Source organism: Pteropus vampyrus, unplaced genomic scaffold, assembly GCF_000151845.1.
Source record: "Pteropus vampyrus isolate Shadow unplaced genomic scaffold, Pvam_2.0 Scaffold1000002679, whole genome shotgun sequence".
Taxonomy (NCBI): domain Eukaryota; kingdom Metazoa; phylum Chordata; class Mammalia; order Chiroptera; family Pteropodidae; genus Pteropus; species Pteropus vampyrus.
Genome location: NW_011917081.1, coordinates 49,258 through 68,107, shown reverse-complemented (window position 1 = coordinate 68,107; position 18,850 = coordinate 49,258). Strand labels below are relative to the sequence as shown.

Genomic DNA, 18,850 nt, shown 5'->3' with positions numbered 1-18,850 from the left:
ACTCCCAGAGCCGTTATGATCGCGAGCCTCTCAAGCCAGTCTGGGCGGACCGAAGGACCCGGGACTGGAGTGCGCATGCGCGGAGTGAGAGCCGAAAAATCTGTCCCCAGAGGGCTCCGCGGTAGCCCCACACCTTCAAGACTACATTGCCCATGAAGCCTTGGGAGCGTGGGACGTAATTTTTGAAGCGTTTTCGCTTCGTTAGCCAGTTGGAAGACGTGAAAATTGGACCTGACCCCAGGACACTCTTGAATACCAGAGACTTGGGTTTAAAATTCAACATTAGAGCCTAAAACCACACTGCAAAACGTGGTTATGGATCAGATCCTGGTTAGAAAAACAACAGCTGCAAGAGACAATTGGGGAAACATGACGGTAAACTAGATGTTAGGAATATTAAAGAAAATTGCCATTACCTTGGTTAGTGAGATAATATTTGGAGGTCTAGGAAATTATTTTTTGACGCTATCTAATGAGATAGTTAAAATTATGAAATCGTGTATTTGCAATTTATTTTTAAAAATTAACCAAAAGAATAAGAGAAAGCAAATAGGGCTTACTCATTAAATCTGTGTAATATGTGTGTATGATGCTCATTGTACTATGTCTGCTATTCGGAGTGTTTGAATTTATTTTTAATCCGTAATAAAAGACTTGTGCTGGGTGGGGAAGGGCGAAAGGAAGTGAGGGAGTTTAATGCCGCTCCAGAAGTGTACCTTTTAAAATCAAGTTGCCAAAAGAAGTAAAGGTGCACACAAGTGTCTCTTTCATAGCTATGAAATAGAACACATACGACAATTTGGAGCCAGCATTACATGAAAAGAGGATCATCTGTGACCAGCAGGGCAATTTTCTTTAATATTCCTAATATCTAGTTTATCGTCAATTTTCTTTAATATTCCTAATATCTAGTTTATCTAGATATCGCTTATTGTCTCTTGCAGCTGATTCGTGCAGTTCTTCTGAGAACTAAGGTATCGTTTGCAAAACATTTTGTCAGATGCTTATAATCACTGTGTAAGCGGCTATCAGAAAACACTTTGTTCCCTTCATTTATTTCATTTAACCCTCACAAAAACCTACTTGTCGGTATAAACGTGACATTCCTCAGGTGAAAGGACCTTCATGGGGCGTAATGTTATACCCCAGGGCACAAGCTGGTGGGTGACAGAGGCAGGATGCAAATATAGATTTTACTCTCTCTTGCTCTTCCTAGTATCCTCCCTGACCCAAATCTAGAGTTGCAACCTTTGGAGCAGTTAACCGAATTGTCTGCCCTCAACTTCCCAGAGATACGATTGTGACATGAATGCGGACAGAATCTAATCACGTGGTAAGTCTATCCTGGGATTTGTGGGTTTTCTCCATAGCTTCTGGGTCATACTGAGCTTCTTGCACCTTCCTGCGCTGTCCAGGCTGTCTCCATCCTCAAAGGCCCAGTCTGATATTCTTATGCATTTTTGGGCCAACAGAAAGATAATGCAAATATAATACAAAAAATATTATTAAAAAAATTTTAGTAGCAACAGTAAAAATAAAAGGAGGTGAAGTTAATTTTACTGATGTTATTAAATTCAGTACATTCAAACTATTATTTTGATTTGTGGCACTAGCTACACTTCAGGTATAGTAGTTGCGTGCAGCTAATGGCTATAGTACTGGATAGTACATTTCTGGTGAATTCCAAAAGGTCAGGTTTAGAGTGTTGGATGAAGATTTCAAATAAAGTGAATTTGTTTCTCAGGCTTAGATCCCACCCCTCCGTGGTGCAGAGTAACTCCTTTAAGTCCGGAAAGAGGAGCCCTACGAACTGCCACTTGGAAGAACAACCCTTCATCCCTGCTGGAAAGGTGCAGGTCCTGGTTTGCAACACCAGAAGCAGGTTTTGATCTCTGAGTAGCATGAGTAAAACCTGGTGATGCCTCCACGTCCGGAAGCCTCCATGTCCAGAAGCCACCACAGACTGTGTGACAGTGGAATCTGTGGACCAGCTTGGGGTTGAGAGGGATGGGTGACTGTCAGGCTGCAGAGAAAAGCACTTCACTGGATGGCTAGTGAAGATGATGTTCAGGGAAGGTGTATCCAGCAGAGCTGATGAAATCCTAAACAGCACCATGTTTTCTTTGTTTCTGTCCCCACTCTTCCAGATTCTGAGCTGTTCTCATACCATGTCCATCACTACATGTGGCATTTAGAGTTATGCTGATGCTCCCTCTTTCCTGAACATGGAGATGACAAAATGATAGTAGAAGAAAAGTTTTTTATATTGGACACCTTTTGGGAGCCCAAAAATATCGGGCCAAAAATGAATGATTTTGGGGTAGAACCAAACAGCAACACAGTGCTGTTTACTCACACAGGTAAGTACTATAAACATCTTATTAAGAGATCTTTTTTAGAAACTGCAAACAGCTTGGAACAAAAAGTTAAAAAATATATTTCTTGCATAAAGCATCCCATTTTAATTTCAGAGTTTTCTGTGCAAATTCTTAAGGTGTAAAGACAACAAGAACTTGATGAACAATCCAGCCTGAGTAGTTTTTTGAGACTAGTTTTAATGAAATTAGAAGGTTTCACCTATGTGGTACCTGAATTTTTTTTTTTTAACTCATCCTTTATTTTAGTTACATATTAAAAAAATTTTGTTTTAATTGGTCATAAGGGGGCATACACTGTTATATGATTGACAAAAAGCAGTTTACCTTACTCCGAAAATGCAAGGTTAAGCCCCCATAAGACATGCACATGTTCAGACGGTGCTGCCTCTGTGTGGTTCTTCCTGTTCCTTCTCAAGGGGCCGTTATTCCATAGGGAAGCCTTTTCTCCTGCTGGTATTATGAGATATTCAAAGCCATGAATATAGGAGTTGTAAAGCAGCCAGGTTTCTCATGACCCCATTTCTTTTTCTTCCTCCCTAGTGGAACCTTTACAGTTTTTAACCTTCTTCCAGGAGCAGCAGAAAATGAACATAGCTCAGGTGAGTTCAGTTGAATAACCCGTTTATTTTACAATGGATTTTATAAGGACTTAAGTGTCTCTTTGTTAACATGGAAAAGTAGAAATAGAAATGGATCACATGCATTCAGAGAAGATGTAGAAATACAGATGAATAGCAGGGCAAGGGTGGTGGTATTTGAATATATGCAGATTCTCTGGTATTACAGGAAAGAATTCAGTAAGGAATTGCCAAATTGGAGCTCCAAATGTATCTCTGTAGTTCATGATATCCATGTCAGAGTGTCAGACAGTATTTCTTTAACGGCTGACATTAGTGAGAAGATAAAGCAAAGTGTCTTCGTAGACTGTAAAGAGATTGATGACAAAAAATATGTTTGTTGTTTTCAAATAGGTGTTCCAGTTAACTTTCCAGTAATAATCTTAAAATAATATAGAATGTTGCCTCTACTTGTTCTACAATAAAAGCAGAAGACTTAATGCTGAATGTGAACTTGGTCAATACTATCTTTCGGAAACTCAGACATAGGGGTTGAATTAAGACATTTCCTGAAGAATAAACTGAATATCCTTAAGATTACATAAATATTTTGAATACCTATGATATTCAACTTACTCAGCAGTTTAAAATGCTGTTCTCTTTCAAATATTTCAACACTTTACATTCATACTTCAAACCTCTGCATGAAGCCCGGTTGCCTGTGTCCTCGTGACCACAGACTTGATTATAATCAAACTCACTAGATCTCTTCTCATCCTTTCTTTACTTGACTTTACTGTGTCTCTTGCCTCTACTTCTCACTCTGTCCTTCTGAAAAGTTTCTCTTTTAGTGTCTGTGGCACCTCCACTGGCTCTGTCTTTCCCTTGCTGCTATCTTCATAGAGTCACCTTCTTTCCTTTATCCGCATTTTCATCCTTGGCCCTTAAATCTTTTCTAATGTTTTGTAATGATTTCATCCTCTTTCATTTTTTATTTTAAAACAGCTTTATTGCAATTGAAATCATGTATCATGCTAGTCACCCATTTAAAGTGTAATATACAATTTTTAAAGGTGTACTTATTGCAATTGAAATCATGTATCATGCTAGTCACCCATTTACAGTGTAATATATGATTTTTTAAGGTGTTCTCGCAAATATGGGCAAACATCACTGTAGTCAAAATAGGCCCTTTTCATCGCCTTAAAAAAAAAGTGTGTAGGTTTTATCCCGTCCCATTATCTTATCCCTCCCCACCCCAAGCCTCAAGCAACCACTAATCTACTTTCAGTCTGCAAAGATTTGCTGAACCACTCCCTGTATTATTTCTGGCAGGACATTTTTGCTTTTGGCACATTCTGTTTTTGTTTATCTCAAAAAGTTTTAATTTTTACAATTTTGTTGGGTATTGAATTCTTGGTTGACAACCTTTTTCTTTCAGCACTTTTAATCTGACATTCCACTGCTTTCTCCATGGTTTCAGATTAGTAACCAGCTGTTACTGCTATTGTACGTGATGAGTCACTTCTTTCTTTCTATTTTCAAGAACGTCTTTGTCTTTTTTGGCAGTTTGATTATCATGTGTCCAGGTATGGCATTTTTACTTCATGTTTATCCTAGTTGAAGTTTGTTGAGTTTTGGGATGTGTAGATTAATGTTTTTCATAAATTTGGAGACTTGGCTGTTATTTCTTTAATATTCTTTCAGACTATTTCTCCTCTCATTATTCATATATTTGTAAACTTGATGCTATCTAGTAGTTATTTTTTTTTTACCATTTTTTCTTTCTGTTTATTTCTCACACTGCATAATTTCAATGGACATATTATACAGTTTTTCATTCTTTCTTCCACTTGCTCAGATCTGTTGTTGAACTCTAGGGAAAAGTTTTGTTTCAGTTGTTGTACTTTTTAACTCTTGAAATTCTGTTTAGTTTCTTTTATTGATACATTTTACTTTGTGAAATATTGTTCTGACATTTTCCTCTAGCCTTTAGATATTCTTTCCTCGAATTCTTGACTATTTTAAAATAGCTGATTTAAAGTTGTTACCTAGTAAGTCCAACATCTGCTTTCTCAGTAGCAGTTTCTGTTGAGTACACCTTTTCATGCATATGGATCTTGCTTTCTTGTTTTTTTTTTTTTTTTTCTTGATTAGCAGAGTTTTTTGTTGTTGCTGATAAGTGGACATTTTAAACGAAATAGTGTGGCAACTCTAGAAATCAGAATGTCTCCCTTCCACAGGGGTCATTCTTGAAATTTATTTGTTTAATGACTTTTATGAACTAATTCTCTAGCACCTGTATTTCTTGTATGTAGCAGTAGAAATTTTTTCAGAAATTTCCTTAAATTAGTAAGTCTCCCATCTTTCCTTAAGGGCTCTGTGCATGAGAGGGCATTCCTTCAGCATTCAGTTAGGCAGTTTACAAGACTGCAGTAGCCTTTATTCCTTATTATGCCAAACCTCATAGTTACTTAGAGGTGACTACTTAAGGCTTTCTCTTCTGAGCATGCTGTCAGCCCTGGGCCTATACACAGCTCTATGCATGTGTGTAGCCATCTAGATTCTCAGGAGTATATCAGAGATTTTCAAAAACTTTTTTGTCTTTTTGTCTTTTTGACAGTTTGATTATCACGTGCCCAGGTGTGGCTCTCTTACTCCAAGTTTATGCTTCTTGAAGGTCATTGAGTTTTTGGTATGTGTAGATTGTTTTCATCAAATTTGGAGACTTCTTGGTTATTATTTGTTCAAATACTCTTTCAGAGTATGTCTTCTCTTTGTCTGGGACTCTATGCATTGACTTGTAAACTTGATGCTATCTCATAGTTATTTTTCATCATTTTTTCTGTTTCTCACACTGCATAATTTCAACAGACATATTATACAGTTTGTTCATTCTTTCTTCGACTTGCTCAGATCTGTTATTGAACTCCCCTGGTGAAAGTTTTGTTTCAGTTATTGTACTTTTCAGCTCTTGAATTTCTCTTTGATTCCTTTTTATCGATACTCTTTACTTAGTGAAATATTATTCCTATATTTTTCTTTTATCCTTAGACATTCTTTCCTAGGGGTCATTGACCATATTTAAAACAACTGATTTAAAGTTGTTTCCTAGGAAGTCTAACATCTCCTTCCTTAGGAGCAGTTTCTTTTGATTATACTTTTTCCTGCATATGGATCTTACGTTCTTTTTTTCTCCCCCTTGTTTAATAGTTTGTTGTTGTTGTTGTTGTTGTTATTGTTGATAACTGGACATTTAAAATAACATAGATGAGGCAGCTCTAGAAATCAGAATGTCTCCCCTCCATAGGGATCATCCTTGATATTTATTTGTTCAGTGACTTTTCTGAACTAATTCTGTAGAACCTATATTTTTTGTGGTCTGTAGCAGTAGAAGTTTCTTCAGAAGTTTCGTTAAATGCCTGGAACCAGTAGTCTCCCAGTCTTTGCTTCAGGGCTCTGTGCATGTGAAGGCATTCCTTCAACGTTCAGTCAGGCAGTTTATAAGCATGTAGTGGCCTTTACTTCTTTCTTATGCCAAACCTCATAGTCACCTAGAGGTTAGGGCTTTCCCATGTCTTTCCTGAGCATGCCGTCAGCCCTGGGCCTATACATAGTTCTATGCATGTGGGTAGCCTTTTAGATTCTCAGGAGTATATCAGAGCTTTTCAAAATCTTTTTTTGCCATCTCATTCTTCAGCATTTCCTATTTTAAGCTTCTCGATCAGGCCATTGTTTGCTCCTGCTGTTATCCACCACTTCAGTTAATACCCACCACATAAGTTAAACAAATGCCTTTAAATGTTTGGCCAGATGCTTCTGAGGATAAGACTTTTCACACACTGTATGAGCTCCAAATTAGCACACATAAAGATATCCTTGTAGTGGGGTCATTCATGGAACTACCAAACAGCCCAAATGATGACAGTTTTTCTGGCAATGATACTTTGATGGAACTACAACCCATCATGTAGTTGCCAGGCTGCAGGTTGGAGCCTGTGGATTCTCAAACTGTGGCAGAGTTTGAGAGGGATGGGAACAGGGTATATTAAAATGATACAACATCACTATACTTAGAGTGATTCAGCCAATTTTCTTGTATACTTCCAGAAATTATCTTTGTTAACTTCTATAATTTTCGCCAGTTTTTTCATTGTTTTTGTGGAAGACAGAATTTTCTGGGGTTCCTACTTCACCATTTGCACTTCTGTCATTGTTAGCTTAATTTTTTTTTATCCAGCTGTTTATTAAGTCACATATTAGAGAGATTGGCAGAAACGAATAAAAAACAACAGTTTTCTCACTAATGTTTTAGTTTTGGAAAATATAGTTAAATTTTATTTTGTTTTTTATATTAAGATAAACTTAATGAGGGGAGTTCCTCATCTTTTATTCATTTGTTTAAGTTCCCAGCTACTGGCTCTGAACTTCACACAAAGAAGGTATTCACTCAGTCATACCGAAGACATGAGTGAGGATATAACCGGATACATAATACTGGAAAAAAACGTGTTTCTGTCCTCTTGTCTCTTAATCTACTTCCCTTTCTTTCTACTGTTTACTTGCGATAAGAACACTTAACATGGGATCTACCCTCCTGACAAATTTTTACATGTACAGTGCTGTATCATTCACTAGTGGCATCACGTTGTGCAGCTGATCTCTAGAACTTAGTATTTTGCACAAGTGAAACTTTATACTCATTGAACGGCAACTCCCCCGGCTCCCTCCTCCCACCCCCTTTAAAGTCTTTGTTGTGGAAACTTTCTCTTTTTTCAGTTTTCAATACTCTACTCCCTCATGATTCCATTATTACCTTCAGAAAAGTTCTTCTCTGGCTTTGTGGCCTCTACTTTTTCTGCCAGCCTCCTTAATATTCACGGTGCCTCAGATGCTGTTTCTGGTACTTTTTTTTTGTCCAATCCCTATGTGCTCAAGTTGTTGTCTGACTGCTTCTGTTAATTTCCATGACCACCTAAATTGCTAGTGTCTCCTTAATGCTTGTCTTTGTCCTAGAGCACCCGTCTGTGTTCTAAAACCATGCGTAGTTTAAGGGACAGTTCCAGCTTTTTGTTCTACAGACTAGTCAGTAGCAACATGAACAGGTCTGTCTCATGAAAACTTCTAAGGTATTTTTTTTTGTATGTCTTAAATATCGGTATTTGGCACCAGCATTCAAGAAGCTGCTCATACTGCTAGATTGGGTAGCTAATTGGTTACTGCTTCTGCTGATTAGATCTTTCTATTTATATCTGTCGCTGTTACTTCAGTGTAGGCAGTGTTCTCATACTAGTCTGTTTGATTCCATCTCCTAGGTAAGTCATCCTTTGTTCTCCATGAGCTCTAGATTTATATATCTTTATACGTTTATTGATACATAAGTTCAATCATGTACGGGATCTCCACAACTTACATGTACTGTTTCCTTGGCTCCCATTATTTATGGTATTGATGTCCTTGGAGGGATTGAACATCTTAGGATTCTCTAGAATTCTCTAGACTACCCAGGGTAATCCCTCGGGACGTAGAAGAGTTGTAGGAATTCTTTACACTGAAATTTTTCATAAAAATATATGAATGAATTACAGTACATTACAAACCCTTTTAACTAATTGAGTACCTCCAAAGTTAAAGACAAATTAGGGCACGAGTAGACATTCTTTATAGCTATTTGTTTTAGAGCCTTAAGAGTACACAGGAAAATAGTAGTTCTCAAAGGTATTTTCTTTGTCACTTAATTCTGAACTTTGAACAAAATGTATTATTGCAGGGATCAGTGTCGTTCGAAGACGTGACTGTGGAGTTCACCCCAGATGAGTGGCAGTACATGGGCCCTGCTCATAGGACCGTGTACAGAGACGTGATGCTGGAGAACTGCAGCCACTTTGTCTCCATGGGTGAGCAGGTCTTACTATGTGACTCCCCTTGGAATTCAAATCCTTTTTGTTCTAATCATCAAAACACATGGACCCTTTGTAGAGATTAATGTTGTTCAGGCTTTTAAGAGGCCTAGGTAATTGAAACCTTTAGAGAAACAGAAACGATGTTTGTGTCATTGCTTTCCCATTGAAAACTGCAAATGGGTACTTTCATTTTGCTCTTGCTGCTATATCTTTCTCCACCTTCAGAATCTAAAAAGCACGTGGATCTGGTCTATATATAAAGTCTTTGTTGTGGATTGTTACGTTCACAGGGTATTGCATTACCAAACCCCAGGTGATCTTCAAGTTGGAGCAAGGTGAAGAGCCCTGGTCCTTAGAGGAAGAATTCCCAAACCAGAGGTGCCCAGGTGAGTGAGCACGGACAGAAGGAAACTCCTGGGGTAGTTAGACTTTAGAGGGAACCACTTTCGAAAGTCGTTTTTCCTTTTAAACAGCTTTATTGAGATGTAATTCACGTATCATATAATTTACCCATTTAAAGCATACAGTTTTGTGGCTTTTAGTATATTCATAGATATATGGAAACACCACAGTCAGTTTTCTTCACCTCAGAGGGAGAAACCCCATGCCCTTTAGCTATTATCTCCTTATTTCCTGCCGCTTTAGCTCTGGCAACCACTAATCTACTTTCTGTCTGTATAGATTTGGGTATTCTGGACATGTCAATGGAATCACACATTATGTGTTCTTTTGTGATTGGTTTCTTTCACTTTGCATTACAAGGTTCATATTGTAGCATGTATTAGTACTTCATCCTTTCATGGCGAAATAATATTCCTTTGTCTGGATATACCACATTTGTTTGTCCATTCATCAGTCCGTGAACCTTTTGGCTGTTATTGAGTAATGCTGATGTAAAATCCATTTACAAGTTTTTGCATGGACATGTGCTTTTATTTCTCTTGACCATATAGGTAGGAGCGGAATTTCTGGCTATGTGATAACTCTGTAGAACTGCCAAACTGTTTTCCAAAGGCGCTGTATCATTTCATAATCCTAATGATGGCATATGAGGGTTCTAAATTTTCTACATCTTCACCAGTACTTAATTATCTCACTTTTTGATTGTAGTCATCTGAGTGGATGTGAGGTACTATGTCATTGAGGTTTTGATTTGCATTTCTGTATTAGTCAGCTGGACCGGCATAACAAAATACCATAGCCTGGGTGGCTTAAAAACCAAATTTATTTCTCAGAGTTCTGGAGGCTGAAAGTCCAAGAAGAGGGTGCCAGCAGGGTTGATTTGTGGTGAGGCCTCTCTTCCTGCCTTGCAGATGAGCACCTTCTCACGGTGTCCTCACCGGGCCTTTCCTCTTTGCATTCATGGAGAGAGAAAGGTGTCTGATGTTTCTTCCCGTTTTTATAAGGATATCAGTTCTACAGAAATAGGGCCTCTCCTTTATCACGTTAACCTCCGTTACCTCTCTAAAGGTCTTATCTGTAAATGCAGTCACATTGGGAGTTAGGGCTTCAAAATATGAATTTGACTGAGACATAATTTAGTCCTTAACTATTTTCCTGATCACTAACGATGCCAAGCAGTTTTTTCATGTGCCTTTTGGCCTTTGTCTAATCATACTGATTGGCTAAAAAAGATATCCCTCAATAGTATGTTAGAAAGGTTATAAAATAAAAGAATGGTAAAGTTGTTAAGTCAATAAAAATAAATAATTTAGGGTCTAATATTCTGTTATCATTCAGGTTTATATTTAGGCAATAGATTCATTATCTTTAAAGAAATCCTGATAGCGCAAGAGTATTTGAATAGCTGCACTAAGCAATATGATATCAATGATCATAAAACAAAATATGAATTTCTAAGACTTTAAGATTTGCTTGAATTATGAGATCATAATTCTTCACTTAATGTTGTCAGTAGGTTCCTGGAAATTGACTTAAGTGAAATGAACTGTAATAAAACCACCTTTATTACAGTCTTCACTGATATAAAGAAGAACTGAGTTGTTAGGGCAGAAACATCACCAAACTTCAAAATAAAGATCCAAAAGACTTCTAATATTACCATTGATGTAAATCTGAGCTAGACATACATTTAAGAAAGATTAATCATTATTATCTAACCCGCTTATTCCAGTTCCGTTTTTCAGGTGGCCATATCCCCGCAGCTCAGCTCAAGGCAGAAACCCACCCTGGGCAGGATACCATTCCATCTCAGGGTGCATTCACACACCACGCGCACTCAGACATGGGGTTAATGTAGACACAGCAGTTCACCTAACATGCACATTTGGGATGTGAGAGGAGACTCGAGGACCCAGAGGAAATCCACACAGACGTGGGGAGAACATGCCAACTCCACACAGACAGTGGTCCTTGTAGGGAATTGATTTTTTTTCTCATCAACGTTGTAACTAAATGACATTTAATGAAAGGAATTTATTTGAGGACCTGCTGTACCTCATCTGATGAAAGAATAAATCCTGTGGCATATTTAATAAATATGGCTATAGAAGATATAAATGATATTTGTATTAAAGTGGACCACATAGTTGCATATGTGTATGCTGAAATTAAAGGACAAGCCTTTCAAGTTCCCTTGGAATTATCATAAGACAGTGAAAATATAGTTTTATTCTAAACACCAATAAATTCAACTAATTAGAATCACCACAAATAATATTCTCTCAACATAGTTCGATAAATGTAGAAAGTAATGATAAAATGAGTAGACAAAAAACCTTGATATGGAACTTTGGAAAATTATCTCTATTAAACAGTATATCAAGAAGGAAATCAATTTCAAAATTGCATGACATTTAGAAAGTAATAAAAATAAATGTGCATACTAGAAACTTTTAGTTATAGCTGAATTAGTGAACAGAGGTAATTTGTAGTCTCATTTATATTAAGAAACTGATCAAGAGCAATAACAAAAATATAATAATGAAGAATTTAAAAGTGAAATTTAAAATTGATCAACTGGAAGACAAATTATAGACTATATCTTAGAATAAAGCAATGAAATGGCTGCAACTTTAGTTAATCCTAAAAAAACCAAAAAGCACTTTCCCATAAAAATTCATGTGGAGACATACTTGTAAAGATGTAATATCAAACTAAATCCCTTTAGAAGAGCACTGTGGGAGGACTTGCTTTATTAGATATGAAGGATTTATGTAAAGCTCTGAGTAGTTAAGTAGTTTGCAGCTGGAGGGGGGATAGTTTAATAAATTAGTGAAACAAAAAGTTCAGGGAAACAAATATGATCCATAGACAATTGGTTTTGACATGTCCACTGTCCTATCAGAACAGTGGGTAAAGAATCCTGAGGTAAACTTATGGGTCAAAACAAAAAATCGGATTCAGGTGGCTTAGAGCAGAACTAGATATAGTCTATGTGATGTTAAGGAAAACATGTTCATAACTGTGCTTAGGAAAAGAATAAGATAGAAAGCATTAAATGAGAATGATGGCATAAACATTCTTTCCTATTCACTAACTACAGTTAAATACTTAAAATTATACATAAAAAACCAATAAGATTCTGAAAAATGGAAAGAAGAATGAAGATGAGGTAGTATTGCTGGCACTTAATGGAATACAGGGTGGTTAGTACAAGCAGAAGGCCAGTGAGAGTCCGATCTCTCAACCCTGCCCAGTGTTAACCTTCTCTATCTCCCATGGGTTTCAGTGGAGGTTTAGTGGGGAACCTCTCCCCACTTGACAGTAGTGAGCTGCGCTCTACTTCTGTTGGCATGGTTTCGGCTGAAACTGAACATTAACATTAATAAAGTACAATTTTTAATTTTCCGTAAGGACTATGCTTTTGTCGTCCTGTCTAGAAATGTCAGAACTCTTAACAGATTTATTCCTGTGATTTTTTTTTTCCTAGAAACTTTTAAATTTCACATTTTACACTTTGTGTTCCATTTGGTATTAATTTTTATAGAAAGTATGAGTTATATGTCAAGTTAAAATTTTTGAAAAGGGAGTCCAGTTATTCTAGCAGCGTTTGTTGAAAAGATTATCATTTCTCCTTTGAGTAACATTTGCATGATCTTAGAAAACAGATGAGTGTATATTTGCATTGCATTTCAGTATGTGTGTGTAAGATTGCATTCTATATGTCTGAGATTGCATATTTCTGTGGCATCTCTATTTATCTCCATATCTTTCCTTATGCGAATACCATATTAACTTTCTTACACTAGCTTTCTAATTTTTGACATCAGGTAGTACTGAGTCCACCGGAATTTTATGTTCAGATGACTTTATGAATTTTAAAACAAGCTTCTGATATTTATAAAAATGTTGGAATTTCAGCTTGAAGTGCATTGACTATAAATCAAACAAAATCAGCATAAAAAATATAGTTTTCTAATTCCTGAATAACATGTACCTCTCTATTTAGTATTTCTTTGATTTCTTTCATCAATAGTTTTTAGCATACAGATACCAAGTGGCGTGTATTGGTGCTATGGTAAATTATGTTGTGTATTTGATTTCAAATTCCAGTTGATTATTATTTGTATATTATTGGCTTTCATGTATTGGCTTTGTATTTTGCCTTTGCTGAAAACGCTTATTAGTTCAAGGAGCTTTTTTAAAGATCATTTTGTGATTTTTCTGTGTAGGCTTACTCTGTATCTTTCATTTTCATTCTTGCCTTATTGCATTAGTTGGAACTTACATTGCTGTCTTGAGTAGAAGTGCTGAGAGTAAACCCCCTTGTCTTTTCCTGAGTCTTAGGGTTAAAGCATTCAGGCTCTCACTCTTAGATGTGATGTTACCTGTAGGCTTTTCGTGGATTCCTTTTATTAGGTTGATGAATGGATTTTGAATTTAGTGAATTTTTTTTTTCTGTAATTGATGTGATTGTGGTTTTAATCTTTAGACAGTGAATATGGTGAATCACATTGATTGATTTTTTTGAATGTTGCAACAGTTTGCATTCTTGGGATGAATCTCACTTGGTCCTGATTTATTATTTATTTTAATATAGCACTGTGTCCTTTTGCTTACTGTTTTTCAGTATTTTTACATTTATGTTATGAGGAATATTACATAGGGTTTCTTTCTTGAATTGTCTTTGGTTTTGTTATGAAGATAATACAGGCCTCATAAAATGACTTAGGAAATATTCCCACATCTTGCATTTTCTTGAAGAGATTATGTAAAATTGGTATTATTTCGTCTTTCAATGTTTGGTAAAATTCACTAGTTAACACCATCTAGTCCTAGAGCTGCTTTTTCAATTACATATTTCTTGACCACATATTCAATTTCTTAAATAGATCTATTTGGCTTATTTCTTCTTCATGAGAGAGTTTAGTAGTTTTTTGTTTTCAAGGAATGTGTACATTTTATGTAAATTATCAACTTTATGGGCATAGAATTTCTCTTAATATTCTTTATTATCTTTTTAATGCCTATTATGTTGGTAGTTATATTTTCTTTTGCATTTATTTCTGATACTGAGAATGTGTCTTCTCGATTTTCCTCCACTGGCTTTTTATTATTTAAAAATCTTTTCAAAGAAGTAAGCTTTGGTTTGAGTGTTTTCAATTTCATTGTATCCTCTGATCTTTATTATTTTCTATCTTTTGCTTTCTTTATATTTCACTTCTCTTCGTATAGTTTCTCAAAGCTTAGGTAACTGGTTAAAGGTCTTTTTTTCCTCAATGTATATAATTTTAAACTATAAATTTATCTCTATAAACTACAAAATTATCTGAGTACTACTTTAGCTGTATTTCATAAATTTCTATAGTTTGAACAGTTTTAGATTTCATTTACTTAAAAATATCTTACTTTTTTCTGAGATGTCTTCATTGACCCATGGTTTAATTGAAAGTATATTAATTTACAAATATGTTTTATTTTTCCAAATAATTTTGCGCACCCGATTTCCAGCATAATTTCTTGATGGCTTGAGATCACACTGTATATGATTTCTCTTCTTTTATAAATATTTGTTTTATAGCCCAGAATATGATCTGTCTTTATGAACACTCAAATGCATTTGACAATAATGTGAATTCAGCTGCTTTTTAATATATTGTGTCTTTGGTTTTTCAGGGTATGGTTTTCACAAGTACTGCTTCATCTCTTCTAGTTGTAATATTGGGCCTACTGTGTATTCCTGCCTTTTTTTTTTTCTATACTTCTTTTTTTTCTTTTTTTTCCCTCCTACCTGCTCTGAGTTAGCCATGAGTACCCTAAAGCAACAGATTTGTTCCTCTTGCCTATGCCGATTTTATAGAGTAGATAGGAATATGTTTCCAGGTGGAATTTTGGCAATGCCTGCTGTTAACCATGTCCAAGAATTCCTTTTGAATGGGAATTTCTCAGGATTCTTCATGACCATTTCTGTGCGCTCTTGCTGTGGCTCGTGGCGGAAAATTTTGCAAGAGTGTTCACATCCTTTATATTTATGGCAGAACCACAGAGAAGAATCTTGTCTTCTTTTTTCTTTTTCTTTTTTCTTTTGTTTTCTTTTTTGGAAGTAGGGAGGCTTGAGTATAGTGGATATTGTCAGAACAGTTCTTTGTTAGACCATCTTTTCCTCAGATCGTTGGCTAGAAGGAACAGGCTTTTCTTGGAACTTTTTTAGTCTCCGCCTATTGTTGACTTTGGTTTGCAGGCTTTTCCAGCAGGCCAGCACGCAGAAAGAAAATCTTGGAATTCTCTGTAGTGCCATTTCTTAAGTCCTAAAGTCCACCTTTCCATTTTGTAGCATCTTCATTTGTTTGTTAATTTTTTTTTTCATCTTGGCCAGCACTGAATATAATAGCTGTTTTTTGTTTAAACGATATGGATGAGGAGAGTGTGTGTGTCTGTTTCTGTGCATGAATTACTAATCTTTTGAAAATTACCAGAAACAATACAATAGATAACAAAACGTGGCCTTAAGCTCCTTATGAGAAATATAAGGTTCATAAGATACTTTCAATTTTTCTCATTTTAGGATATTATAAGGTTGATGTCCACATTGAGGGGAATCAGGAAAAACAAGAGAAACCATTGCGGCAAATAATATTCATTGATAACAAAACACTGAATAAAGAAGGTCAGAAAGTTTTAGGAAAACGAATTAACTTGGATTCGATTCCAGATTTTTCAGGAAAAATGCCTTGTAAATGTGACTCATGTAGAACGAGTTCACCATTTGTTTCTGAATTAATTATTAGTGATAGAAATTGTTCCAGAAAGAAGGCCAATTACATGAATGTCTGTGAAAAGTTACAGTTTGTTATTAATCATGAGAAAACTCATACTGGAGAGAGGTCTTACAAATATAATAAAAACGTGAAAGCTTTCAGTCTTAGGCAGGATCATCAGAAAATTCAAACTCTGGAGCAATCTTCTGAATGTAGTGAGTTTGGAAAAGTTTCACACGATGAGACTGTTGTCTGTGTTACAGCTCAGAGTTTTCTAATAGGAGAAGAATCTTGTCAGGATTGTGAATTTAAGAAAAACTGTGACAAAGCAACTCTCTTTAACCACGCGAGAACCGGCACAAAGGAGAAATGCTTTGATCTTAATGAATGTAGTAGATCCTGTGACAAAACCACCACTGCGAAATACAATCAAGTTCACATGGTTATGATGCACTATGAATGTAATAAAAATGAAAATAACTTCAGTAAGAATTCACCCCTTACTCAACCTCAGAGAGCTGCTCCAGGACAGGCTTTTGCAAGAAGTAAATGTGAAGAAAACTTGAGCCAGAGCTCAGCCCAGAAAACACCAACTGGAGATATGTACTGTGTTTTTAATGGATGTACAAATGCCTTCTTCCAGGAATTAGACCTTAGAGTATATCAGAGAACTCAAACAGAAGAGAAATTCTGCAAATTTGATAAATATGGAGAATTCTGGCATCAAATCTCACCCCTCAGTGTACATCAGGAAAGTACCACAGGAGAGGAGTCATGAGAAAGTAATAAATGCAGGAGATTATTTTACAAGAATGCACACCTCATTCAGCATCAGAGGACCTGCTCAGGGGAAAAAACTCAAGGCAATGAATGCGGGAAATCCTTTTGTTCAAATTCACACCCTATTCATTATCCTGGAACTCATATGGGCGTCAATCTCTATGCATGTAATGAATGTGGGAAAACTTTTTGTCAGACATCAAACCTCAGTGAACATGTGATAGTTCATAAGGAGAAGCCTTAGGATAACAATGGATGTGGGAAATCTTACAAGAACTCTGCTGTCTTAGTACACCACAGAACACACACAGGGATAAAGCCCTATCAAACTAATGACTATGGGAAATCGTTCTCCAAAATTGCACAGCTCAAAGAACATGAGAGAATTCACAGTGGGGAGAAACCCTATGAATGTATTGAATGTGGGAAAACTTTCTCTAACAAGACCCACCTCAGTGTACATCAGAGAATTCATACAGGGGAGAAACCCTATGAGTGTAATGAATGTGGGAAAACTTTTGCTGATAATTCAACCTTCAAAGCGCATCACAGAATTCACACAGGGGAGAAACCCTATGAGTGTAATGAATGTGGGAGGTCTTTTGCCTATATATGTGTTCTGAGAACACATCAGAGAATTCACACAGGGGAGAAACCCTATAAATGTACTGACTGCGGGAGATCTTTCGCCCATTATTCAGCCCTCAGAGCACATCACAGAATCCACACAGGGGAGAAACCCTATAAATGTAATGGCTGTGAGAAAACTTTCACCCGTGATTCAGTCCTCAGGATACATCAGAGAATTCACACTGGGGAGAAACCTTATAAATGCAATGAATGTGGGAAAGCTTTTGTCAATAGTTCATCCCTCAAAATACATCAGAGAATTCACACAGGCGAGAAACCCTATGAATGTAATGACTGTGGGAGATCTTTTGTTGATAATTCAGCCCTCAGAGCACACCAGAGACTTCACACAGGTGAGAAACCTTATAAATGTAATGGCTGTGAGAGAACTTTCACCCGCAATTCATCCCTCAAAGCACATCAGAGAATTCATACCAGGGAGAAACCCTGTGAATGTAGTGAATGTGGGAAAACTTTCTCCAAGAAATCATACCTCAGTGGACATGAGAGAATTCACAAAGGGGAAAAACCTTATGAATGTAATGAGTGTGGGAAAATATTTTTTTATAAAGCAGTTCTCATAGTCCATCAAAGAATTCACACAGGAGAAAAACCCTATGAATGTAATGAATGTGGGAAAACCTTCTCCCAGAAATCAAACCTCAGTAGACATGAGAGGGTTCACAAAGGAGAAAAACCTTATGAATGTCACGAATGTGGAAAAACTTTTTCTCAGAAGGCAACCCTCAGTATGCATCAGGGAATTCACACAGGGGAGAAACCCTATAAATGTAACGAGTGTCGGAAGACTTTCTCTAGTACTTCAAACCTCCGAGCACATCTGAGGTCTTGCACAGGGGAGAAACCCTATGAATGAAATGAATGTGGAAAAAGTTTCTCTCTGAAGTCATATGTTAGTGCACATCAGAGAATTCATACAGGGGAGAAACCTTATGAATGTAATACAGGTGGATGTTTATTTAGTCAAATCTTATGTAATTTACACTCTCCTTTGTTATTATAATAAAAATCTTCCATACTTTGTCCAAACATATTGAAAATAATGGAGAAAATATACATGGCAAATATAAATACAAGACTAAAGCTCAAATTTTGATAAAAGTTTGATAAAAGTAATATATTCTTACTTTAAGGTAAGGAGGAAGAGACTGAGGACCTTAGAAGCGATAGTAGATGCAGAAGATGTGCTCGTGAATGTGTTTATTCATAATAATACCATCAAATAAACTCAAGTGCTCTTGTTCCCACTAAAGCTGTATTAAAAACATTATGACCAGCAAGCAGGGGACACACATTACTTTTAAGTGCACCTGGAGTGTTAAGACAGATTTCCCATGTGAACTCCTCAGTGAATCCTTATGACTGCTGCTGAGGGGATGCAGAATTAACCATAAGAGAATTCTGTATAGGACTCAAAGCTA

General features: G+C 36.4%; 2 protein-coding genes across 8 annotated transcripts; both read left to right on the top strand.

The window, feature by feature from the left end:
- The first annotated feature begins 921 nt into the window (after nucleotides 1-921).
- On the top strand, nucleotides 922-17,048 carry LOC105311255 (zinc finger protein 658-like). Of its 7 annotated transcripts, none has more exons than XM_023527026.1 (8): nucleotides 922-974; nucleotides 1,217-1,333; nucleotides 2,148-2,360; nucleotides 2,919-2,977; nucleotides 5,559-5,630; nucleotides 8,706-8,748; nucleotides 9,129-9,224; nucleotides 15,806-17,048. In XM_023527026.1, exons 3-8 carry the CDS (start codon nucleotides 2,240-2,242, stop codon nucleotides 16,774-16,776), a joined length of 1,362 nt encoding a protein of 453 aa, XP_023382794.1. In that variant the 5' UTR covers nucleotides 922-974; nucleotides 1,217-1,333; nucleotides 2,148-2,239; the 3' UTR covers nucleotides 16,777-17,048. The 7 variants fall into 7 exon arrangements, with proteins under 7 accessions (XP_023382794.1, XP_023382791.1, XP_023382795.1 ...); XM_023527023.1 differs by having other exon boundaries at nucleotides 929-974; nucleotides 8,706-8,832; XM_023527028.1 differs by lacking the exon at nucleotides 15,806-17,048 and adding an exon at nucleotides 10,986-12,653 and having other exon boundaries at nucleotides 942-974; nucleotides 8,706-8,832.
- On the top strand, nucleotides 16,924-18,462 carry LOC111728759 (zinc finger protein 658B-like). Its single transcript, XM_023527030.1, has 3 exons — nucleotides 16,924-16,995; nucleotides 17,146-17,359; nucleotides 17,528-18,462. Exons 1-3 carry the CDS (start codon nucleotides 16,924-16,926, stop codon nucleotides 18,283-18,285), a joined length of 1,044 nt encoding a protein of 347 aa, XP_023382798.1. The 3' UTR covers nucleotides 18,286-18,462.
- The last annotated feature ends 388 nt before the right edge of the window (nucleotides 18,463-18,850 follow it).